The sequence below is a fragment of the Neovison vison genome, chromosome 2, assembly GCF_020171115.1.
Source record: "Neovison vison isolate M4711 chromosome 2, ASM_NN_V1, whole genome shotgun sequence".
NCBI classification, from domain to species: Eukaryota; Metazoa; Chordata; class Mammalia; order Carnivora; family Mustelidae; genus Neogale; species Neogale vison.
Genome location: NC_058092.1, coordinates 96,005,395 through 96,030,327, shown reverse-complemented (window position 1 = coordinate 96,030,327; position 24,933 = coordinate 96,005,395). Strand labels below are relative to the sequence as shown.

Sequence of the window (24,933 nt, the reverse complement as noted above, 5' to 3'; positions counted from 1 at the left end):
AGAAAGGAGGGGTGAGGTGGTAGGAACTAAATTTGCCTAGCCCTTTTCCTCCTGAACTCAGGAATGGTGGAAAGGAAAGCAGTGGAGATGAGAACCCAAGGAAATGTCTGTTTCAAGGTGGTTAAAATGACAGCAAAGAAGGAAACTCTAGTTTTTGAAAAACCACATTATCTTACTGTAAAAAAAAAAGTTGGTTTGGATTCATGTCTGTGTGGATGAGAGTAATCACATCTATTAATGATTGCCACCAAGACATTTGCAAATCTGATCAAAATCACCAGCCCAGGTAGGAATGACTGTCCCAGTTTGGGTTGAATATCTGTGTACAGTGAGCAAAAAATGCGGTTTAAAATAGAAAGTGACTTCCCGATGAGAAATGCGATAGCCCATGTGGTTCAGTAAGTCCTGGACAAGGGGAGAGTTTCAGTAGTGTGAGCATGGACTCGACCAGTGACGGTTGTGAATGGGCTCATTTTACTTGGCTTAAACCTACAGGGATTTATATTGCATTTAATTTCACTGGTTCAGAGGTCTAATGCTGGAGTCAATCCATTTCCCCATCTTCATTGTTCTTATTCTGAAACCCATCATCCTGACCCATGATTGTCCACTGCTGACCTTCAGTCATTGCAGTTACAGGCTCACCTTTCAGGTGGTACCTGGAGCGAAATGCTGAGGGAAGCTCGGTGTGCTTTCAGGTGGCACCAGACTCTGCTCTGATTCCCACGGTGTCTCCTGCTCCACAGGACAGAAGGAGGCCAGTTCTTTAATAGCCATATGAACATTACTTGCTGATTCTCCATCACATTAGAGCAGCAAAATCATCCCAATAGTACTATCGTTATTAATTTATTACAATACTCTGAATTGCCTCAGTTTTTAAACAGTGTCTATGAAATCAGGGATGTGGGGGAAATACACACTTTTTAATACATGTTAATATGTTAAAAATCCCTACACAGAACCAAAAATCTCATATCACATATTGGAAAACACTGCTCTAGCTCACTTTTTTTTTTTTTTTAAGTAAACCTACCACAAGGGGGGCTCAGATTCACAACCCTGAGGTCAAGAGTTGCACACTCTACCAACTGAGCTAGCCTGTACTATTTTAAAGATGTAAAATGGTAAAGATCTTTCAAGTTTGCACCAGTCTAGTCAACACTCTTTGGGCCCTTAGATTCAACTAACTGATTTTATTCAAGTCATGTTTGTCCAGTTTATCCACATGTGTATCACCAAAGATTTGGCCAAATGCTCTGTTAAAAGCAAGGTGTTTTGGCTCCACCATCTTGCTTTCATCTAGTTGAGTGTTGTAAAATACAGGAGGCGATGCACTGCTGGAGGTGTTTTTTCCATAAGCCAACTAGAAGACATTAGTAAATGTCTTCTCCCTCATGAGAACAGGCTAAGCACTAGGGAGGGGTATTTTCAAGTATCCGGGTGGGTGTGTAAAATATATAACAATGGTGGTATTTTTTGAGAACAGAGTGACATGGTGCAGTGACTTTGAACATAGCCCTCATTCAGTATTTACTATTCATCATCTGCTATACACATGAGGGTTACAGTTGCCATCCTTGGCATGGTCATTGCTGAACGAAGCAGAGGTCACTCCTGGGTGTCCATTGTTTCACTGCAGTGTTCTTTTCATCCTCAGTCATCATAAGGCATGGGACGGTTAGGTCTGAGATCCAGCCTTACCCATTGCAGCAGAAGAGGATCCTGGAGGACTGACCCAAGTACAGATAAAGATGATCCAGACTGGCAGGCAAATTTAGCTCTGTCCAGGAGACAGCTTTCAGAACTAGTGCTTCTGGCAGGAGTCAGGATGGAAGGGCACAAATCTCATGGGAAATCTAAGTGATATGGAATCTGGGGGACAGAAGGGGGCTGAGGAGAGGCTTAAAAGTAGAGACAGGCAGGCATTCACTTCAAGGGGGGACTTGAAAGATAACCAGCAAGGGCCCCAGGTACCTGGCAAGACTGAGTCAGCATCCAGGCCTGAGGAACAACTGTAGTGTCTATAGTTTACAGAATAGGAAGAGAAATGAATACACAGACCTCTTAACAAGAATTAGGTGACTCAGGCTAGGAATTGGGAAGGAAGAACATGGTCATCAGCATTAGAAACCACACCAGTGGTAACATAACCAGTGGTTCAAGTTGTTGCCTGGCCTGAGCCAGTGTTGCTCTCAGGAAGCTTAATTATCTCCTGATTCAGGTCACTCAGGCCAAGGAATGGAGTGTGGCATTAGCATGCAAGTGGCCCCAGTGATGGTGCAGGGTAAGAACTGGATCTCAAGTGTGTTTAGCAACAAAACTCGTGTTTTCCCCTTTCCCCCTATCCAAGAGAGATGGGAGAGACAAATATTTCTTTAAGATGGAGACCTAACACTAGCTTTTGGGGGTGTGATCAGTCTGTTCACTAGACTAGAAGCTCCGTGAGAGCAGAAACGGTGTCAGGCTCACCATTGTACCCAAAGTGCCTAGCAGGGCCTGGTGCATGTTCAATGAATATTTGCTGAATATTTAAAGGAAGACAAGGATGGATGAACAAATGGAGACACAGTCTCTTTAAGGTGGGTTATTCCATCAGGCTTGTCTGGAGTTTTACAGAAATACCCTTTGCCTAAACATTCTATACCATTTAAGGTTTTTGTTCCACAATACCCAAGCAATCTTCTGATTCAAGATTTAAGATTCTGACTTCTTCATACTGGATGGGATTCAAATTCAATGACTAGTACTTGTGTTTCCCTGTGTCATTTTTTAAAAAAGATTTTATTTATTTATTTGACAGAGATTACAAGTAGACAGAGAGGCAGGCAGAGAGAGGAAGGGAAGCAGGCCCCTGTGTCATTTACTATATTGACATCTGGTTAGTACCTCAGTGACTTGTGGACAAGGTGAACTATCGGTTTCTGAGAAGATGGGTATCTAATCTGGTCTTCCATGATTGAGCTTTACACCCTGACAGAGGATCTCTGTAGCAGGAAGAGAAGACTGATATATCATAAAATCATCTGGCTACAGATCTATATTGTTTATCTCTCATATTGTTCTTGTATTTTTAAACATTGATTCTCAGGTATCCAGAATTATATTCCTTATGTTCCTTAAGTTCTCAGCACTGGCTTATATACTGGATCAAACATTGTTCACTCACACCAAGATTCAGATTTTTGTCTTTTCTTAAGGAATTGGGAGGTTAGGATGCCTGGGTAACTCAGTAAAACGTCTGCCTTGGGCTCAGGTCATGATCCCAGAGTCCTGGGATCAAGTCCCACATTGGGCTCCTCGGTCAGCAGGGAGCCTCCTTCTCCCTCTGCCTGCCATTCCCCCTGCTTGTGCTCTCTCTCTCTCTCTCTCTCTCTCTGACAACAGAAGGAAGGAAGGAGGAAAGAAATTGAGGGATCTTCCAACATGGGATCTATTTCACTACATGGCCACCATTAGTGGCTACTTAGAGTGCTGTCCCTGTTGATACCAATCTCTGTTGTCTCCTGACCAAGGGGTTTCATGTTATTTCGTGTGTATCATTGGGCTTGAACTCTTGTTGTTATAATAAAGTGGAGAGGCTATTATATTGTGTCCACTTTACCCAGGCATTTGTGTCACCTGCCTGGCGGGTGTCAGCGTTTGAGTTTGAGAACCTCACTCTGTGGGGGGGTGGGCACAACTCTTTCAGCATCCTTAGTGACATCTACCATTCACTGAGCCCTTATTACATGCAAAGTCCTGAGCTAACAGTTTTTCATACATTATCTTTTTAATTCCTATAAAACCTTATGAGGTGAGTATGGGCTATTACTTCCATCTTACAAGTGTGGAAGCTGAAGCCCAAAGATCGAAATAACACCCACAATTATAAAACTTCTAACTGATAACACTGAGATTCAAACCTTGGCCTGCCTAGGTCCAAAGCTGGGACTTTTCAACTTTTCATTACATTGCTACCCTAACCAATAACCTGATCACACTGGGATTACTGCCTCCATACAGTGTTTACTCCTCCTCATACTCAATCCCTGGGGGGCAAATCCCAGGAACAGGGCTGAGCACTGCCCTGACCTTGCCATGGCCCTTGGCAGACACCCACTGCATGCCAGTGTCAGACCGAGCTATCACTTTGGAAGCTCTGAGAGCTACAGCTCGACTGGAGAGGGAGGATGGGAGGTGCGGGGTCACTGTGACTTGGGCAGCAGCCCATTAATCACTGCCCCTGGCTTTGTGTGTGTGTGTGTAGCTGGGCTATGCCAGCACTGTCCCAGAGCTCTTATAAAGGGGCTCAAGTCCTAAGCTCACAGCTCTCAGACCTCTGAGATGGGCAGACTGTTGCTGTGGATTGGTGAGTGTGGCAGGTCCCAGCCCCCACAATATTACTCAGTCCAGGAGATACCAGGCTTCCTACGTTTGTCACCTCTCGAGTGCTTGAGGAGCAGCCAGGGGCTCGGGGTTGGATTAGATGGAGGTGGGATGGGACACAGCGAAGGGCTGGAAGGGCCCAGGAAGGAGTGATTGGAACAGTGGTTCTCCAATCCAGCTATCCATTAAATATCTTTATGGCCCGTTCCACGTTGGACCAGTGATATCAGAATCTCTGTGGGAGGAGCCAGAACATTACTACGTTTTATACTTACAGCCGGGGGAGAATCACTGGCCTAGAGCTTTTGCTGGGACTTCTAAGTCATCATTGTCCCCATGCTAATCAGCATGAGTGAATCGATGTGTTTGTTGGGGTGAACAGGAGCTTCGACAGATCTAGCAACAATGGCTCAACTTAGAGAAGAGGAAGCCAGTGAACGCAGCGTGTCTCCATGTGTGTGTCAGTGTCTGGCTATGGGCCCCAGTTCATGGGTGCCCTGGAGGACCGGAGTGGGGCTGGGGCATGTCACTTGGGGAGAGCATGGGAATTTGAGTGTGATTCCATCCTTTGTTTCCTGCAGGCCTGGTTCTTGTGCTCAAACAGCACGATGGTAAGGACATTGCGTCCTCCTCTCCAGAGCTTCTCCGGCTGAGAAGTTCTCTGTGTGGAGTGTCCCCTGCAGCCCCTCCCTGTCCTGGTTCCTGTGTCCCAGATCATCGATCTGCTGCAGTTCAGTGGAGGATTTTCAGTCCTGGTCATTTGTGTTGCTCTGTGTGCCAGGATCCAGACTCGAGGATCCATTCTGATCAGGACTGCATAAAGCACTCTTTTCCCCCTGGGGCCTCAGCAGTAGGGGTGGGGGGCGGCAGACCTCAGGGTTGTTTTGGGCTGTGTTTGCATGGGAGTCAGGGTATTCTGGTGGCCAGGCCTCCCGGGCTGTGGTCACAGCGGTCAGCGGAAGCCAAGCTCCATACCCTCCCTTGGTCTCTGCCAGCTAACACATGTCCTCCCTTGCCAGGCGCTGCTTACAAACTGGTGTGTTATTTCACCAGCTGGGCACAGGGTCGCGCCAGCCCTGCCTCCGTCTTGCCCCAGGACCTGGACCCCTTTCTCTGCACCCACCTGATATTTGCCTTTGCCTCAATGAACAACAATCAGATTGTTGCTAAGGATCCCCAGGATGAGAAAACTACGTATGCAGAGTTCAACAAACTCAAGCAGAGGTGTGTTCATAGGCATGTGGGGATCATTTTTTCAGGAGGTCCTAGCCTCCTTTCAAGTGGGCCTTGGGAGCATCCCCGCCTGAGTACTCCCTGTTGAATAACACCCCAAGCTCATTCTTTCCTCCTTGCCCTTGTGAGGCCTTTGTTGCCTCTGCCTGGTAACCCCCAACTCACCTCTCAAGCCAGTGGGGCGGAGTTCATGTACTCATGCTGCGCGAGTGCTTCAAGGAGAGCCTGCCCATCACAAATGCTAGGGTCTTTATTACCATTTGTCACCTGCACCCCCCAGCCAATAAGCCCCACCGCCCCCAAGGCAAGGAGCAGGGTCTCCAATATGTTTGTATACCAGTGGCTGGGGGAGTGCCTTGGACACAGCTGGTGCTCATTAAGTGCTTGCTTAACTATTCCTCCCCACAACTCCTGGGTTCTCTCCCTGTCCAAGAGGAGGTCTGTCTTTGTGTGAATGGTTATAGATGGCCAAGGTAAAAATCTTTGTCACTTGATCACAGGCTCCCTGAGAGCAGGGAGCTTATCTGTCTCACTCTCTGTTGTATCTCAGTCAAGCACCTAAAGCCATCAACCGCGCATAGTTATTGCACAATAAGTACTTGTCACCTAAGAAAACGGAAAAGAAACATTTCAGATTACTTCTTTCTTCTTCTTTATGTGGGGGCATCCTGGGGATGAGGGGGAGTTTTGTGGACTTTGGACAAGCCTGGGGGGAACCTGGGTTGTGATGACCAATGGTTTGATTGTTCTCCCCTCTTTTCCTTCCTTTTCTTCCCTGTGCTTTGCTCTGCTCTCCTCTCCCTCCCTCCACCTGCCTTCCTCTTTCACTTCTCCATCCTCCTCCTCTACTCTGCACTGATCCCCAGGGACCCACTGCAGTGGGGCCCCAGGTTACCTCCATTTATCCCCCATCACAGGAACGGGGAGCTGAGAACACTGCTGTCCATCGGTGGGTGGAATTTCGGCACTGCCAGGTGAGACTGAGCCCCCTCCCTGCTGTTTGAATTCCTCCAACGCGGGTATTTAGCCCCGCCCCGTGCTGGGAGGGGCTTCTAAGAAGGGTGGACCCGCCTTCCTTTCCTCCCGTCACCGCTGTGTGCTCTCCGCCGGGCAAGAACCAAAGGGCTTTGTGGAGGTTGCGGTTCTGCAGAAAGCCCTCCTTCCCCGCCTCACCCCGGGTCTCCTGCAGGTTCACCACTATGCTGTCCACATTATCCAACCGGGGAAGGTTTATTGGTTCGGTTATATCCCTCCTGAGGAGACATAAATTTGACGGTCTGGACCTCTTCTTCCTGTACCCTGGACTGAGAGGCAGCCCCAAGAGTGACCGGTGGACTTTCCTCCTCTTAATTGAAGTAAGGCCAAGTCCGGCGGGCTCCAGGATCCAGCAATGATTCTATTTTTATCATATCTGGGCTCATGGCGCAGGAGGAGCACAAGGCCAGGGGCAAGGGCAGGAGAATGGTGGTAGAACATTCTTTTACTACCATCATCTTATAAGTGTCAGGCGAAAGAGCAGGAGTCTTGTGGCTCTTCCTCTTGGTCACAGATTCCAGCAGGCCAGCCCAAGTGACGCCTCCTTTCGGCAGCTGCCGGGTCTCCCTCAGGCAGTCTGCAGCCTGTGCTCCTGACCCTGCCGGCCACGCCTCTACCCCTCCCTCTATTAAGTCGGCTATCCTGGTGGCTCGAGGCCACCTCCCTCGCGAGCCTGGGGGAAGGGCCCGTGTCTGGCTCCCCTCTGTGTCCTCAGAGCCTGGCTCGAGGGGCTCTGTAAATAGTTTTCCTGGCTGATACTTTCTTTTCCTGACGGTGCGGACGCTGCGTCCGCGTCTTTCTTGGTAGGAGCTCCTGTTTGCCTTCCGGCAGGAGGCGATGCTCACGGCGCGTCCCAGGCTGCTGCTCTCTGCCGCCGTCTCTGGGGACCCACAGACCATCCGGACGGCTTATGACGTGCGCCCTCTAGGAGGGTGAGTGCGTGCTGCCTGGCGGGGCAGGACGTGGGAGGCAAGGAGGCAGCTCACGCTCACAACCGCCGCACCGCCCCCGCACTGCCCCTGAGTTCTCCTCGCACAGGTGCTGGTGGGGGAGGGGGCATCCAGCTGAGGGTCATGGGTGGGGAGAAAGGTTAGCTCAGCTCCACAGAGCCCGGGCTTTCTTTAGGAGATCAGAGGTGGGGTGTAGAATCAGTCCCAACCATCACGTCCTCTCGGGTAGTGCGTTCCGCAAAGCCTTTTGCTGCGTCTCACAGGCAAGCATCCCATGGGCCCGGGCTCTGCCGTCCCAGGGGACAGCTGTAGACATACGCTCTGCCGCCCATGACTGGCATCAGAGGCAAATAAAAAATCACCCACCGCCACAAATACAAAAATAGGAAAGCCCAGCCAGGCCCAGCTTTCCTAGCACCCGTCTTTGAGCAAGTTACAAAGCAGAGCAAAGAATAGGTCATAACTGACTTTTTTTTTTCTTTTTTAAAGGTTTTTTTTTTATTTTTATAGACCTATATTTTAATAGGTGATCTTATTTCTGTCATATGGCATTTTTTTCCAATTTATTTATTTTCAGAAAAACATTATTCATTATTTTTTCACCACACCCAGTGGTCCATGCAAGCCGTGCCCTCTATAATACCCACCACCTGGTACCCCTACCTCCCCCCCCCCCCCGCCACTTCATAAGTAAAATCTTTTTTAAAGATTTTACTTATTTGTCAGGAGAGCTAGAGAGCGGCAGGGGGAGTGGCAGGCAGAGAGGGAGAAGCAAACTCCCCGCTGAGCAGGGAGCCTGACCTTGGGCTTAATCCCTGGACTCTGGGATCACGACCCAAGCAGAAGGCAGTCACTTAACCCATGAACCACCAGGCGTCACTCAGAACTCACTCTTTCTGGACATGCCAGCTCTGGGCTAATTTCTCAAACCTCAGGAATGGAGTATTTACAGAGGAGGAGCTGAGGCCCGTGCAGAAGGAAAGAGAGAATGGGGTGTTTCTGTGTGTGATGACATCAGAGAACTGGGTTTCAGTGTGGGGGCCAGGGGGAGAGACCCCATGAGGCATAGAGTTTGTCAGCATTGGTGTGGGTAGCTGGCAGGCTTGAGGGAGGCTGACCCTCAGGCAGCTGGGTGACTGCAGCAAGTTAGTGAGCCTGTCAGAGTCTCACCATCTTCAGCTCTAAAATGGAGACCACTGTGACACTGAGGCCATTGACCAGGTTAAAATTAAATGATGCAATCCTTGTACACCTTTACGCCTGTGACCTGGTAAGTGCTTACTGACACTTGTTCATTCTGAAAGTGTTCTGGAAGACATGGTTTCCCTGGCGCTTCGAATGTTGGAAGGACAGATGCTCTTTAGCTGCTGTGGGCAGTACTGCCTTCCCTCATGACATTTACACAACCTATTAGTACTTGCGTCAGGCACGAGTGTGTTTCCTTCTGAAAAATTTAAAAAAGATTTTATTTATTTATTTGAGAGAGTGAGCAAGTGTGAGCGTGAGCATGGGAGGAGGGGCAGATGGAGTGGAAACAGTCTACCCCCTGAGTGGGGAGCCCAGCACAGGACTCTATCCCAGGACCGTGGGATCATGACCTGAGCTGAAGGCAGATGCTTAACCAACTGAGCCACCCAGGCGCCCCACAAATGTGTTTTCATGTCCGACTCCTGCCTATTTCCCTGGAAGCCCTCGGGATGGCTTGGGTTCTGAGGCATGGCTGTCCCTGACCAGCAGTTTGCTGCAGCAGCTCATCTCAAGTAGATGACACAGAAGGGTGGGCAGCCTGGGCTGAGATGGGAGGGCAGCTTGGGTGGCCAGGGCACAGTTAGCTGGCTAGTCCCATGGTTGATCTGACTTGAAAATCTCGTTAGCCCAATCTGCTTATCTCCTCCTCTCGGCCTCCACAGACTCCTGGATTTCATCAATGTCTTGTCTTATGACTTTCATGGAAGCTGGGAAAAGCTCACAGGGCACAACAGCCCCCTGTACTCTCTGTCTGGAGACCCTAGCTCTTCGGTAAGGAAAGACCTCAAGCGGCCCAGATGCCTGCCCTGAGCCTGGGGCATCGGCCCTCAGTAACACGGAGGGGTTTGTGTTCTATCTTGCAGGCGTACGCCATGAATTACTGGCGAAAGCTGGGGGCGCCCCCAGAGAAGCTCCTCATGGGCTTCCCCACCTATGGGCGTACCTTTCGCCTCCTTAAAGCCTCTAAGAATGGATTGCAGGCTGAAGCCGTGGGACCTGCGTCTCCAGGAAAGTACACCAAGCAATCTGGCTTCCTGGCTTATTATGAGGTGACAGAAATAGGGACGTCTATCTGTTAGGGCATCTCCATCCTCTAACAGGACAAGAGCAAGGTCAGTGGGGCAGAGGCAAGGGTGAGGACTGGAGACAGGACAAACAAGTGGTTTACCAGTGCAGGAGAAATCCACTATCAGAGATACTTCCTTTTTCTTCAGGGGAAGGTATTTGAGTCCCTTGTAGGGGAAAAGGGGGCTCAGTCAAGTCCAAGTGCAGGGGAGGGCACTCGAAAGAATCTTAACTGTTATGCAAGTCAATCCTGACTTATGACTATCTGGCCTAAATAAAAATAATATCTGAAATATATATAATTTCAAACATTTGCAAAAGTAAAAGAATAGTGTAACCTCCCCCCCCACTCCCACCTACCCCTCCCCAGCTTCAATCACTAAGCTCTCCTGGCCAATCTTGTTTCATCTTCACTCCCTGATTCCCTTCCCTCCCACTACTGGATTCTTTAGAAGCAATTCAAGACTTTCCTTCCTACAGATTCTTTCTTCTTCCCCCAGTTCCATTCCCTTATTCTCTGTCTCAACAAAGCTTTCTACTGAGTGGAAGGAAGAGACATGGACCCAAGGTGATATGAATATGAGGGAGGATAATAAGAGAAACAGGGGGTGTGGCTTAGGGATCTGGAAAGGTCTCATGGAGCAGAGCTTTGGAGCACAGGAAGAATCCTGATGGGCAGGAATGACAAGAGGAAAGGGCCTCCCAGGCAGAGGACAGCAGGTGCTGGGGCACATGGTGTATGTGGGTGCCTTAGGTAGGAGTGAAGGCACAGGGTCTCCCCAGTCTTTGCTCTCTGCTGGCTGGCTGGAGAGTTTTCCTGCTAAGCCAGTGAAGGTTTTCCTACAAGTGATAGCATAGTGGAAATAATATTCTTGAACAACATTACAGCCTAAAAGATGTTGATGGAACCTTTAAAGAACCAGAGAGGAAGAAAGGAAAGAAAAAAAGCCTGGGACATGAGCTTCTACAACGGACTGGAACACTTCGACTTATTTGTGGCGTAGGGTTTCCAGTACAAGCCCGGGCACCTAGTAGTCACTCAGATGGTCGAGTGATTGTAATTACCCAGTTCTCCCTACCTTTGAGAACTTTAAATTTATTGGAGGTTCACAAGCTAGTGTGATAACTACCGAGCCTGGGCCCTTCAGGCTGATTTCTAATGAAGAGAGGAGAGGTTTGTTTATGGTAACTCTTTGGAAGAGATCCGGGTTTGGTCAGGGGGGATAGGTTACTGTTTGTATTAGCATTGACGTTATTTAGCCAAGACCTGATTTGGTTTCTAAGGATGTTAGCCACTCCTTGGTTCTGTCTCCCTTTCCATCATGGACATTAGAGAAAGGAACATGTTCTAGTAGGAATTTGTTCAGGAAAGAGAAGGTCCTCTGTGAGTGGCTTCCTGCTACCTCTTTGGTCCGCCTCTTCATACTCCCTGGGGAGGGGCCCTTGGTTTCTTCACCACTGGGAAAAGAGCAGTGTGCCTGCTGGCATTTCTCTCCGTGGCTCTTCCCAGAACTAACCTGGTGATCCTCCGGGCAGGTTTGCTCCTTTCTCCAGAGAGCGACAAAGCACTGGATTGATTTTCAGTATGTCCCCTACGCCTACAAGGGGAAGGAGTGGGTTGGCTATGATGATGCCGTCAGCTTCAGTCACAAGGTAAGACCTTGGTCCTTTCTTGTTCCGGCATATAGTTTTCTTCTGGCTCTCATGAGACTCTTATCTGTACAATGTGTGTGTGTGTGTGTGTGTGTGTACGCACGCGCGCATGTGTGCACATGTACACGCATGTGTGTGTGCATGTACTGGTTGGAGGATAAAAAGGCGAGGGTGGCTGGATCAGGTGAGTCTCAGGTACCTGAACTACCTGGGGTTTCCTAATCCCATCTATTCAACCCTCTCCTTTTGAAGAGAAAGAATTTTGGTTTTGAGGGGAGAAATGACTTCTTTCAGTTTACACAGATTTTTGGCAACAGTTTCTTCTTTTCTGTTTGGACCAGATAATTTCATAACAGACAAACAGCAATACAAGGTAGTCCATGCTAAGTGTTCCATGAGTAGCACTGATATGTGGGGTAGGAGAGTCTGGGAGGGCCTCCTGACAGAGGTGGGCAGCAGGGGGAAATAAGGACATGGGGAGAGGTTCAGTGGGTACTGAAAGCTCATTCAAAGTAGGTTCAAAGAATTTGCGGGGGGCAGAGAATTTTTGTTAAGTGTAAGAGAAGGTGGTGAAGTGCAGGCCGGTTTATAGAGGGACTTGAATCCTGGTGAAGGTATTTGGCCCACTTCTTGCAGGTATTTTAAGACAAAATCAGGTTTCTGACCAGGCATATGACCTGTAAGTTTGAAGCCTTTAGAACCTAACTCTGATCACCCCCTCGCCCCATGCAAGGGATGTTGAATGGAAGTGAGCCCGGTGGGTTTCCATAGTGAATTACAACAGAGATGACATGCCTTTGGTGATTTCCAAACCTGCCCGTGCTTTGGAATCATCTGAGACTTGACAAATATAGAAATTCTTGGTTCCATCCCTGAGTATTTAGCAGGTCTTAAAAAGAATTTGGAAACTGTTCTTAGTATGTCCCCATGGGATTCTGGCATTCTGAAAGCACTGGGGAATGCAGAGGTGTGCAGGGAAGATAGGGCGTGGACCAGGTGGTTGGAAGAGGAGGTCATTTTTGAATAAGAAATGATCAGGACTTGGCAACTGCCTGGATATTGGGGTTTATTAGAAGTTCCAGTCTCTGGAAGAGATTATGCTGAGTGAAATAAGTCAAGCAGAGAGAGTCAATTATCATATGGTTTCACTTATTTGTGGAGCATAACAAATAGCATAGAGGACATGGGGAGATGGAGAGGAGAAGGGAGTTGAGGGAAATTGGAAGGGGAGGTGAACCATGAGAGACTATGGACTCTGAAAAACAACCTGAGGGTCTTGAAGGGGCGGGGGGTGGGAGGTTGGGGGAACCAGGTGGTGGGTATTGGAGAGGGTATGGATTGCATGGAGCATTGGGTGTGGTGCAAAAACAATGAATACTGTTACGCTGAAAAGAAGTTAAAAAAAAAAAAGAAGTTCTAGTCTCCTCTATTATGGGTGATGTAGAAGTAACAGGTGTCAGCTGTTCTTTGGGGGAAGTTTGGGGTAGAAAGCATCAGAGAGGGCAGCATTCATGAAGATCCACCATAAGCTCCCCTGTGCCTATCACTGGGTGAAGCCTGCTGCAGGGAGAGAGGTAGAGAGCATGGCTTTCAGCCTCCAGGATCTTACTCTGGTTTGGGACCAGAAGACACACACAGAAAAATTCAATGACTCAGTGGAATTACCCAGTTGGATGGAATTAAGAGTATGATCCGCAGGACATGGGAGAAGGAATTGACCTACGTATGCTGGGGGAGGACCCAGGCCAGCCAGGATGGTGTCCTTGCTTTGAGGGGCTGTTACCATGCCTTGCAAAACTAGAGGGGGGCAGAACCCTGTGTGAGGCTGATTAAGGGATTTCATCCCAGAATCCCAGAGCTGAAAGAAACCTGAGAGATCATCATCGGGAGAGAATTATCCCTGGATTTCTCAGTGTTCCTGCATGGTCTGGGCCCTCTGAGCAAAGGAAGCAGATGAGCTCTAATGAAAATAGGAAGCTGCCTCTCCCTCTCCCTCAGAGCCTTTGCTATGGTCCCAGATGTAGAGGTCCCCTCCTCAGAGAGGGCTTGTCTACGTTTCAGTGAGGCTCTCCCTCTCTCCGGATGACAGTCTGATTTGCTGGCTGTCCTCAATGAGCTCATGAGTTCAGGAGCCTGTGCTGACACCTTCCTGCATGTGGAGGTGACTATCTGGTCTTTGCCGTGTCATTCTCTGGGCAACTGGCACACGAGGACCAAGGTCTAGGTGCTCTTCTGACTGTTCTGTTGCAGCGAGCATCACTGGTCTATTCTCTGGTCCAGAGATCCTGTGCGTGCACATGTACACATAAAGCTGGCAGGCTAATTTGTTCATTTGTAAGCAGGATAAAAACTCGGAGTCTTCACAGTTTCAGCTGAGCTCTAATTGGGTCCCTCCTTCTTCTTATTCTACATTTGGGGAAAGCAAATCTCAGAAAGGAGGCCAAAGTGATTTGGCCAAGTCATGCAGCTATGCAGAGGTGATGGAGTCTGTCTTTTCCATCAACCCTGATAGAGAACACCAGCAAAGAAGTAATAGGACCCGGATTGGAGTCTAAACCCTGCCCTCTAGTTATAGCTGAGGTTTTAGAAATCATGGACAAAAGCCTTTATTTTCTTATCTGTGAAGATAGTTTCTCTTTTCTTTATAGCATCATTGTGAGATAAGCTACATGGAAGTGATTCTAAAATAATATAGCAACATCTATTTAGAATGATGATAATGTTGATTAGCCATGGGATCTTGGAGAAACAGTTTTAAATATTTATGAACATTTACTTGGTGCAAGGTATTGCTCCAAATATTTTACAGATAGGAACTCTTTTTTTAAAATCTATTTTTAAGATTGTGGCAAAATATGCATGACATAAAATTTGCCATTTAACCCATTTTTAGGCATCCAGTTCAGTACCACTAAGCACATTCATATTATCGTGTAACTATCACCACCTAACATCTCCAGAACTTTCTCATCTTTCCAGCCGTTGGTAATCCCTACTCTGCTTTCTGTTTATATGCAAGTGACAACTCCGAGGACCCTCTGTGAGTGGAGTCATACAGTATTTGTTCTTTTGTGACTGGCTTCTTTCACTCAGTATAATGTCTTTGAGTTCCATCCTTGCTATAGTGTGTACTTGTAGGAATTCTTTGGCCCCTAAACATGTTGGAAATTTTACTATCCTTTTTCACAAATGAATCAACTGAGACACATAAGGTTTTTTGTTGTTGTTGTTGCTGTTTTAAAATATTTATTTATTTGAGAGAGAGAGAGAGAGTATGACAGAGAGAGAGAGTGCATAAGCAAAGGGGAGGGATGGAGGGAGAGGGAGAAACAGACTCCCCTCTGAGCAGGGAGCCTGATGTGGGGCTTGATCCCAGGACCCTGGGATCATGACCTGAGCTGTAGGCAGTCGCTTAACTGACTGAGCCACCCTGGTGCCCAAAGGCACTAAGGTTTGTGTGACCTTTTCAAGATCCCTCAGCTAGGAAATGGTTAGAGGCTGGATTCAAACACTGGCTCTCTTGCTCCTGTGGTGTTTCCTGAGGGTCTGTCTTCAGTGTTTAGCCATTGTACCCAGTCGGGTGGTTGCCCAGCGTAGCAGGTTGATTGACTACTACTTTTTCAGGCAATGTTCATAAAGAGAGAGAATTTTGGGGGAGCCATGGTGTGGACGTTGGACCTGGATGACACCAAGGGTGCTTTCTGTGGCACTGGCCCTTTCCCCCTTGTCAGCAAGTTGAATAGTCTCCTGGTGCAGAATGGTGAGTAGCTATTGCCTGGAACTGGGGTTAGAAGTTGTGTAACTGGGCTCTGGCTGGGTCCCTTCTGTTAGATCTGAAGGCTTTGGTGAGGCAGCATGACTTCAAAGGAAGAGAATAAGTTCTGATGTCAGGCCAGTCCATTTTCTTGGTTTAGAGGTGTGCTCCAAGTGACCCCTCTGAGCTTTGGTTCCCCTATCTGTAAAACAGGAATGATCCTTATACTCACGACAGTATTACAAGAATGAAAAGAAATGAAGAATGAAAACTACGGGCTCATAGTTAGTTTCAACATATGCTAGTTTATTTCTCTCTTGCCTCCTCCTGTTTTCATGGGACAAGGGCCAGAAAAGGAAGTCAGATTTCTTTTGACATCTCATTGATAGTAGAGACTGCCCCAGTGTTTAGGAGATGGAACCTGGCATGCTAGAGCTGAAACATTCTTTGAGTTGGTTTATACCCATCATTTTATACACCAAGAAACTAGGGCTCAGAAAGCTAACTAGTCAGGTTAACTAGTGGCCTGCTAGTCAGGGCCAAAGATAGGACTCCAACCCAGTTCTTTACAAAATGCTGCCTAGAGTGGCCTCCTTGCCCCTTGACATTGTTCCTGGTGCCTCTTACAATGGGGGACACAGGAGGTTTTTGTTATTAGGACTTGGGGCAGCAAGGTCTTGTTGAATTCACAATCAGAGAGGTCAAAGTGAGGCCTTAAGCATAGAAGACTGGCAGGCTCCCTGGGGTCATTCACCAGAAATCTAGTAAATGTGCTGAGTCCCCATGTGTGTCTGGGGTCACGTTAACGTGATGAAGTCAAGGAGCAGGTCTTCCATATGGTGGGATTTTATCAATGCCCTCAAGTGGGTATATTATAAAATCCTTCAACTCTGGATTTTGGGAGCATGTACTTCTGTTGTAGTCCTGCCAGTAATTAATAGGACGGGAAGGAAGCAGTAGGAGTCTCATCCTGTTCTGATGATTTTCTCTAGAGTCCAGCTCAACTCCTTCACCAAAATTTTGGTTCTCAACTGCTATGACTTCTACAAGAACTGGCCCTGAAAGGCCAGCTATAACTAAAGCTTGGACCGCTGATATGAGGATTTCATTCCCAGGAGGAAAGTCTCTGGCCGCTAATAACCAAGGAAAGTTTCAAAATACGACTACAAGAAACAGAGGTGGGACTGTGACCCCTACAAGGGAAACTGAGTCCTTTGGAAATTTCAATGTAACTCTGGAAGGGAATATTGAGACCGTTGGAGAAACCACGACCAATGGAGAGACAACTATGATTCCTAATTATTTTTGGACCTCTGGAAGAACCATGCCCCGTGGAAAGAGGGCTATAGACTCTGAGATGATGACTATCCCCTCTGGAAAGATGACAGTCATTCCTGATAGGCAGACCAAGACCCTTAGAGAAGAGAGTTTGATTTCTGAGGTAGACACTGATCTCCTGTTGGATTATGTTGTTCCTCACATGGAAGCTGAAAGCAGGAGGTCATCCTCTGGTCCTGTCATCTAGCCCCAGGACACAGTCCTCTTGCTTTTGACAATCCCTGTATTCCCGTTATGGAAACAATTCCTCTGTCAATCTGATGACCCTTCCAACAAGTGCTCTCTCTCTAAAAAAAGAAAACCCAGAAAATTCTGCTGTGGGTCAAGGAGCCTAGGCTCTGTTGAAGGCAGAAGCTGGGAAAAGCCCTTGTCTTTTCTTGTAGGGAGCTGCTTTTACCCAGACATTCATAAATCCTTCATGGGTATGAGCAGACCCCAACGTCAATGAGATAATCTCTTTTCTGTTGAATAAACTGGAAACACAAGAATCCATCTGAGTTTTCTGGAGTTCTTTTCTTGAAATGACCTGTACAATGCAATTGTCAGCTTCTGCCTTTCAAGTTCACTTTCCCCTACAGCTTTTTTTTGGAAAGAGGAAATTTGTGTCTAGTCAGTGCCAGTTTTTTTCAATGTGGATTATGTGTTTCCCTCTCTGCCTTGCACAACTACTCCCCTCATGGGTGATCAGAGACAGGATCTCTCCCAGCACAGTTTCCCATAATCCTCTTTTTGACTCCAGTATAACATCTGCTCCCATGAATATATTAGAACTACTCTTGGCAATGTCCCTGGTGATACACATGCTGCTCATTGCAGTGACCAAGTCTCTGTTCCAACTTTCCTTGAGACAGCAGCAGCATTGACACACTTGGTCACTTTGTCCTCCTCGACACTTTCTTCACTGTACTTCCAGCTTTTGTTTTTACCTGACTGTCATTTCTTCACAGTGTTCTTTGCTGATTTCTCCTCTCATCCCTGATTGCTTAATGCTGGGGCGTACCAAGTCTCTTCTCTGGCTCTCTTTTCTTCTATATTTACAGTCACACTTCTGGTGTTGTCATCTAAGCACATCACTTAAACAGCAGCTATAACATTGTCAAGAGAACAAAAGCACAAAAGAACATCTACAGTATCCTACCTTTCATGTAAGAAAAAAGGGGACAGAAAATACATGTGTCTGCTCATTTGTGCCCAAGTAATACAGAAAGGATAAACAGGGAAACAATGAGTTTGGTACCTGTAGGAGTTGAGTGGAGATAGAGTGGAAAGAATGGGAGACTAGGGACAGGTTACCAGGGAAGGGTGGATTGATACTTACCTGAGTACTCATATTTGTGTAATTCTGAATTTAGAACCACGAAAATGCTTCACATGATCCACAAAAGTAAATGAAATCAACCCCAAATTGAAATACAAAGAGTAACAAATGTATTTAACTGTATTAAAAACACAAGAACAACATAATCACATTGAAGGAATTAAGGAAGGAAAGAACTAACCTTAGTAACTTTGGAAAATAGCATTTTGCCTCTATTGAAAAGCTAAAGACAAAATGAACTATGAACAAATACAGTACTCTAGAAAATTTGCTGTTTATAGGTATATAAGTTAGCAGTTCTGAAACTGCCTTATGTGTATTCCAGAATTAAACACAGAAGGAAACATACTGTGGATAAGAAGAGCCATGTTTCTCACAGTCAGAGAAATAGTTACAGATAGGAAATTAGGAAAGGTAAGAATGAACCCTGGGGTGTTGGATTCAGATATATCAGCAGGAAATAATGATTTTAAAAATATTTATGGATTAGTTCATATAGAGATTGATACAGAAATATGTGTATACAAAAATGTATTTCCCGCTTTCACCAATGGAAAGGGCTAGAGCAATGACATCCTAATACACCGACTACCTTGAAGAGAAGGTCCCTGAACACCCCTTGAATAAGTGGGGATGGAAGACTGTGTATCTTGCTACCCTGTTCCCTCTCCTGGTAGATAATTTTGAGTGATGATTCTGGGTGGAAGGCACTCTGCTCAGCACAGTGGGTGATATTTCAGAACCCAGGCTTCTACAAGACTTTAAACCCAGAGAAGACAAGCAGTCCACGATTTGTTTCTGATAGAAAGGACTGGTTGCTCTATGCTTCACAGGCATGGCATCTCATGCTGAGGAAGCAGACTCAGAGAGCTTATGTACTAATGTCTTGCTGCAGAGAAGACTTGGTAAGTGCAGTAAGAGAGCCTGCAGTGTTAAGGGATTGACAAGAGGTCAGAGACGCAGATGTGTGCTGGACAAGTCCCAGGAATGGTTGGCAGATTGTAGGTGGGTGGACAAGGGGGCAGGACACAGGCTCAGTGGGCGTAGCTAATGAACAGGCACCAGTTATCTCCACACAGAAAAGTGAGCTGTGGACTTGATGTTAGGAGCTTTCGTCACTTTCTCATTAGACTTTTGAGGAGTGCCATGAAAGGTTTCTGTTTCTGTTTCTGTGAAGTTAGGAATGTTGCCACCAGGAGGCAGCAGCATGCAGGGTTACATTTTCTAGGCAGGCAGTGGATAACTAGGAGTGGAAGAACATGTTAGAATCCCTTTCTACAGAAAACCAAGTCACATGTAAATCTCTGTCATTATTGTTAAAGCTGATATTTTTGTGCACATTGAGGCAGAGAGAACACGAGGACCCCAGGCTTAGAGGAGGAGGCTATGCTGAGATACGGGTTGAGTTGAGGCAAATGGGACTTAAAGTCCCAGCTCTGCCTTTGGTTCACTATGTGATCACGGGGAAGTTAAATCAGCTTCTTGGGTTGTTACAATGGTTAAATGAAATATGTGTCTGGTCCAAGGTCAATATGTGGAAGTTGTGGATATAAGCATATCTTCTGTAGATCTTCTAGTTTCCCTCTAATAATTTCTTTCTATAAAGAAATATTAGAGCATGCATGTGAAATTAGAAACTCTTTGGGTTTGTGCATAGCTCAAAGGCTTCAAGGTAGATTCATGACAAAGTTCCAGTAACTTCCTTCGTGCCTGCTACAACTTTATGTAGGGAGTCATTTTGTAAACTGGCTTCTTTCACCACATGCTTCTAGAAGGCTACAATCTAGAAATTAGTAAAGGATATATAAAAAGCATTAAGTGTTTCATTTCCTTGATTAAAACAAATTAATGGCTCCTTATTGCTTAAGGAATAAAGTCCATGTTACTTAACATGGCATACGAGGTCCACCTCACCATCAAGTCATGTCAGTATAGCCACCTACTACTGTGCTCCAAGAGTTTGATCCAGATGCTTCATGGTGTGCTTCATCAGTATGAGGCTTAATAATAAATAGTTTGATGGAACAAAAGTTAAATACTGTGGAAAAATTTATAAGATGTGGGTCAGGGGGGAGGGAGCCAAGATAGTGGAGAATAGGGGACCCTGTTTCAACCAGTCCCCTGAATTGGGCTGGATAGCTACCAGACCATTCTGAACACCCATGAAATCAGCCTGAGATGTAAGAAGATATATCAGGTTCTATACCAACAGAATACCTCCGGTGGCTGGTTTTGAGGTATGAAGTGGGGAGCAGATTCTGCAGACAGATATCAGAAGATAAATGGAAGGAGGAAGGAGCCACCATAAGCACCGGCACCAGGAAGGTGAGATAACACAGGAGCTCAAAAGCATCCCACGCTGCACCTCAGGCACAGACTTGCAGACTGATAGCCGTGGGGAAAGGTCTTAAGGGAAGTCCCCCAAACTGAAACCTAGAGCTATGGGGGCATGCATGTGAACTGGCGGTTGCTGGCAGTTTTAGAAGCATAAAGGGCAGAGACGTGCCTGGACCTGTAAGTGAGGGCTAAGAGTGCTGCTATGGGGCGCACAACCCAGGAGGCTGTGGTTTTCAGAAGCACAGACAAAAGTGGAGTCAGTGTGGTCTGGAGGACTTTCTGGAGAATGGACTGTGATCTCTCTGTTCTGAGACAGAGGCTGGATACAGTCACTTCTGCTCTGACTCTCTAAAAAGACACAGAGAGCCACCAGGGAAAGCCACCAGAGAACCGAAGCCCCCCAAACCAGTTTTCACTGAGTCCATCCCCCCCCTACCCCACAGGGGGCAAGGCAACTCTGACCAAATAAGGGTTGCCTGAGTAACAGCATGACAGGCCCCTCCCCTAGAAGTCAGAACAAGAGGTTGACAACCCTAAGGTCCCTATAAAACAGGTGCATCTTGCTTGGGCTGTGGTCAATAGTTTGGAATCTGTACATTCCCTCAACCACATCTCACCAGAATGACTAGGAGGAGGAACCCCCAACACAGGAAAACTTCAGAGACTGTGACCTCTTCCACAGATCTAATGGATATGCATATAAGCAAGAAGTCAGAAATAGACTTCAGGGTAACAGTTATGCAGACAGTAGTTAGGTTGAAGAAAACCATTAATGGCAAATTGATTCTTTAAGGGCAGAAGTGAGAGCTGATCTGGCAGAACTTAAAATCAGTGAGATCCAGTCTAATCTAGATACTCTGACAGCTAGAGTAAGAGACAGAAGAATGAATTAGTGATCTAGAAGACAAATTGATAGAAAATAAGGATCAGGAGGAGGCCTGGAACAAACAGCTTAGAGACAGAATTAGAGACATAAATGATGCCATGAAATGTTCCAATGTCAGAATTACTGGAATCCGTGAGGGGGTACAGAGAGGGAGAGAGAGAGAGAGAGAGAGAGAGAACCAGAAGATATATTTAAGCAAATCCTAGCTGAGAACTTCCCTAATCTGGGGGATGAAACAAGTATTTATGTTCTAGAGGCAGAGAGAATACCTCCAAGATCAAGAAGAGCAGACTGACCCCCAGGCAAGTAATAATGAAACTCATGAATCTTAAAGCCAGGGAAAACATCTTAAGGGCAACTGGGGGAAGAGATTCCTTATGTACAGAGGGAGGAACATCAGAATAACATCAGACCTGTCCACAGAAACCTGGCAAGCCAGAAAGGGCTGGCAAGACATATTCAGAGTACTAAATGAGAAGAACATGCAGCCAAGAATAAAGGGCTTCCAAGACCAGCAAAAGCTGAAAGAAAATGTCACCACTAAGAAATATTAAGGGGGGTTCTATAAAATGAGAAAGACCCAGAGTGATATAGAAAAAGAAATATACAGAGACAATCTGTAGAAACAAGGACCTCACAGGCAGCACGATGACCATAAAATCATATCTTTTAATAGTCACTCTCAATGTGAATGACCTAAATATTCCCACAAAATAGCACAGGGTTGCAGATTGGATAAAAAGACAGAAGCCATCCATATGCTGTCTATAAGAAACTCATTTCGAACTTAGAGATACATCCAGGCTGAAAGTGAAGGGATACAGAACCATCTTTCATGCCAATGGACTGCAAAAGAAGGCTGGGGTAGCAATTTTCATGTCAGAAAAAATAAATTTTAAGCTAAAGGCTGTAGTCAGAGATACAGAAGGGCACCATATCATTCTTAAAGGATATATCCAACAAGAAGATCTAACAATTCCAAGTATCTATGCCCCCAACATGGGAGCAGACAACTTCATAAGCCAACAGTTATCAAAATAAAGTGACATACTGATAATAATACGTTAATTGTAGGGGAAGTTAACACTCTACTCTCAGCAATAGGCAGATCATCTAATCAGAAAATCAACAATGAATCAAGAGCTTTGAATGACACACTGCACCACATGGACCTCAGAGATATATACAGAACATTCTACCCTAGAACAACGGAATGCTCATTCTTCTCAAGGGCAAATGGAACTTTCCCAGAATAGACCACATACTGGGTCACAAATTGGGTCTCAACCAATATAAAAAGCCTGAGATTATTCCCCGCATATTCTCAGACCACAGTACTTTAAAACTGCAACTCAATCACAAGAAAAAGTTTGGAAGAAACTCAGACTCTGGGAAACTGAAGACCATCCTGCTCAAGAGTGTTTGGGTCAACCAGGAAATCAAAGAATATCTTAAACAATTCATGGAAACCAATAAGAACAAAAACACATCAGTCCAAAAACCTATGGGATATAGCAAAGGTGAAATACATAGCCATCCAAGACACACTCACTCAAAAAAAAAAAAAAAGTAAAAGAAAAATTCTGAATACACAAACTCTCTTTACACCTTGAAGAACTAGGGAATCAACAATAAATTAAGCCTAACCCATGCACAAGAAGGTAAATAATTAAGATTAGAGCAGAGACCAATGAATTAGAAACCAAAAATAGAGCAGAACACATCAATGAAACTAGAAGCTGGCTCTCTGAAAGAATTAATAAGATCAATAAACACTGGCTATATTTTTCCAAAAGAAAAGAGAAAGGACCCAAAGTAATAAAATTATGAATGAAAGGGGGAGATATCATGACTAACACCAAGGAAATAGAAACAATCATCAGAAATTATGATCAACAGCTATATGCCAATAAGTTAAGCAACCTAGAAGAAATGGATGAATTCCTGAAAACTATAAACTTCTAAGACTTAAACAAGAAGAAATTGACAACCTAACTAGACCAATAACTAGTAACGAGATTGAAGCAGTGATCAAAAATCTCCCAAAAAACAAGAGTCCAGGACCTGATGGATTCGCTGGGGAATTCTATCAAACATTCAAAGAAGAAATAATACCTATTCTTCTGAAGCTGTTTCAAAAAATAGAAGGAGGGGTACCTGGGTGGCTCAGTGGGTTAAGCCTCTGCCTTTGGCTCAGGTCGTGATCTCACGGTCCTGGGATGGAGCCCCACATGGGGCTCTCTGCTCAGCAGGGAGCCTGCTTCCTCCTCTCTGTCTCTGTCTGTCTCTCTGCATACTTGTGATCTCTATCTGTCAAATAAATAAATTAAATTAAATTTAAAAAATAGAAGGAGAAGGAAAACTTCCAGACTCTTTCTATGAGGCCAGCATTACCTTGATCCCAAAACCGGGCAAAGACCCCCATCAAAGAGGAGAACTTCAGATCAATATCCCTGATGAATATGGATGCCAAGATTCTCAATAAGATACTAGCTAATAGAATCCAACAGTACATTAAAAAGATTATCCAATACAACAAGGTAGAATTTATCCCTGGAATGTGAGGGTGGTTCAACATTTGCAAATCAATCAATCTGATAGAACAAATTATTAAGAGAAAAGAGAAGAACTATATGGTCCTCTCAATTGATGCAGGAAAAACATTTGACAAAATACAGCATCCTTTCCTGATTAAAACTCTTCAGAGTATATGGGTAGAGGAAACATTCCTCTATCCCTATTCATAAAATCCATCTATGAAAAACCCACAGCAAGTATCATTCTGAATGGGGAAAAGCTGAGAGCCTTTCCCTTAAGATCAGGAACATGACTAAGATGCCCACTCTTGGTACTATTGTTCAACATAGTACTAGAAGTCCTAATAACAGTAATCAGACAACAAAAAGACATAAAATGTATTCAAATTGGCAAAGAAGTCAAACTCTCTCTCTTTGCAGATGACATGATATTTTATGTGGAGAACCCAAAAGACTCCACTCCCAAATTATTAGACCTCATACAGCAATTCAGTAATGTGGCAGGATACAAAATCAATGCACAGAAATCAGTTGCTTTCTCATACACTAACAATGAAACTGTAGAAAGAGAAATTAGAGAATTGATTCCATTTATGAGATTTTATTTTATTTATTTGAGAGAGAGAGACAGTGAGAGAGAGCATGAGCGAGGAGAAGGTCAGAATTGATTCCATTTATAATAGCACCAAAAACCATAAGCTACCTTAGAATAAACCTAACCAAAGAGGTCAGATCAAAACCACCTTGAGATACCACCTTACACCAGTTAGAATGGCAAAAATTGACAAGGCAAGAAACAACAAATGTTGGAGAGGATGTGGAGAAATGGGAACCCTCGTACAGTGTTGGTGGGAATGTAAATTGGTGCAGCCACTTTGGAAAACAGTGTGGAGGTTCCTCAAAAAATTAAAAATAGAGCAACTCTATGACCCAACAATTGCACTACTGGGTATTTACCACAAAGATACAGATGTTGTGAAAAGAAGGGACATAAACACCCCAATATTTATAGCAGCAATGTCCACAATAGCTAAACTGTGGAAAGAGCAGAGATGTCCTTCAATAGACAAATGGATAAGGCAGATGTGGTCCATATACACAACGGAATACAACTCAGCCATCAGAAAGGATGAATAACCAATTTTTGCATTAACATGGATGGGACTGGAGGAGATTATGCTGAGAGAAGTAAGTCAAGCAGAGAAAGCCAA

At 45.6% G+C, this 24,933-nt stretch overlaps 1 protein-coding gene across 1 annotated transcript; it reads left to right on the top strand.

The window, feature by feature from the left end:
• The first annotated feature begins 6,674 nt into the window (after nt 1-6,674).
• On the top strand, nt 6,675-17,115 carry OVGP1 (oviductal glycoprotein 1). Its single transcript, XM_044236479.1, is given in 9 exon segments — nt 6,675-6,956; nt 7,444-7,568; nt 9,497-9,605; nt 9,698-9,883; nt 11,436-11,552; nt 15,177-15,312; nt 16,299-16,826; nt 16,829-16,873; nt 16,876-17,115. Coding segments are annotated over 9 exon segments (1,506 nt in total). The 5' UTR covers nt 6,675-6,800; the 3' UTR covers nt 16,980-17,115.
• The last annotated feature ends 7,818 nt before the right edge of the window (nt 17,116-24,933 follow it).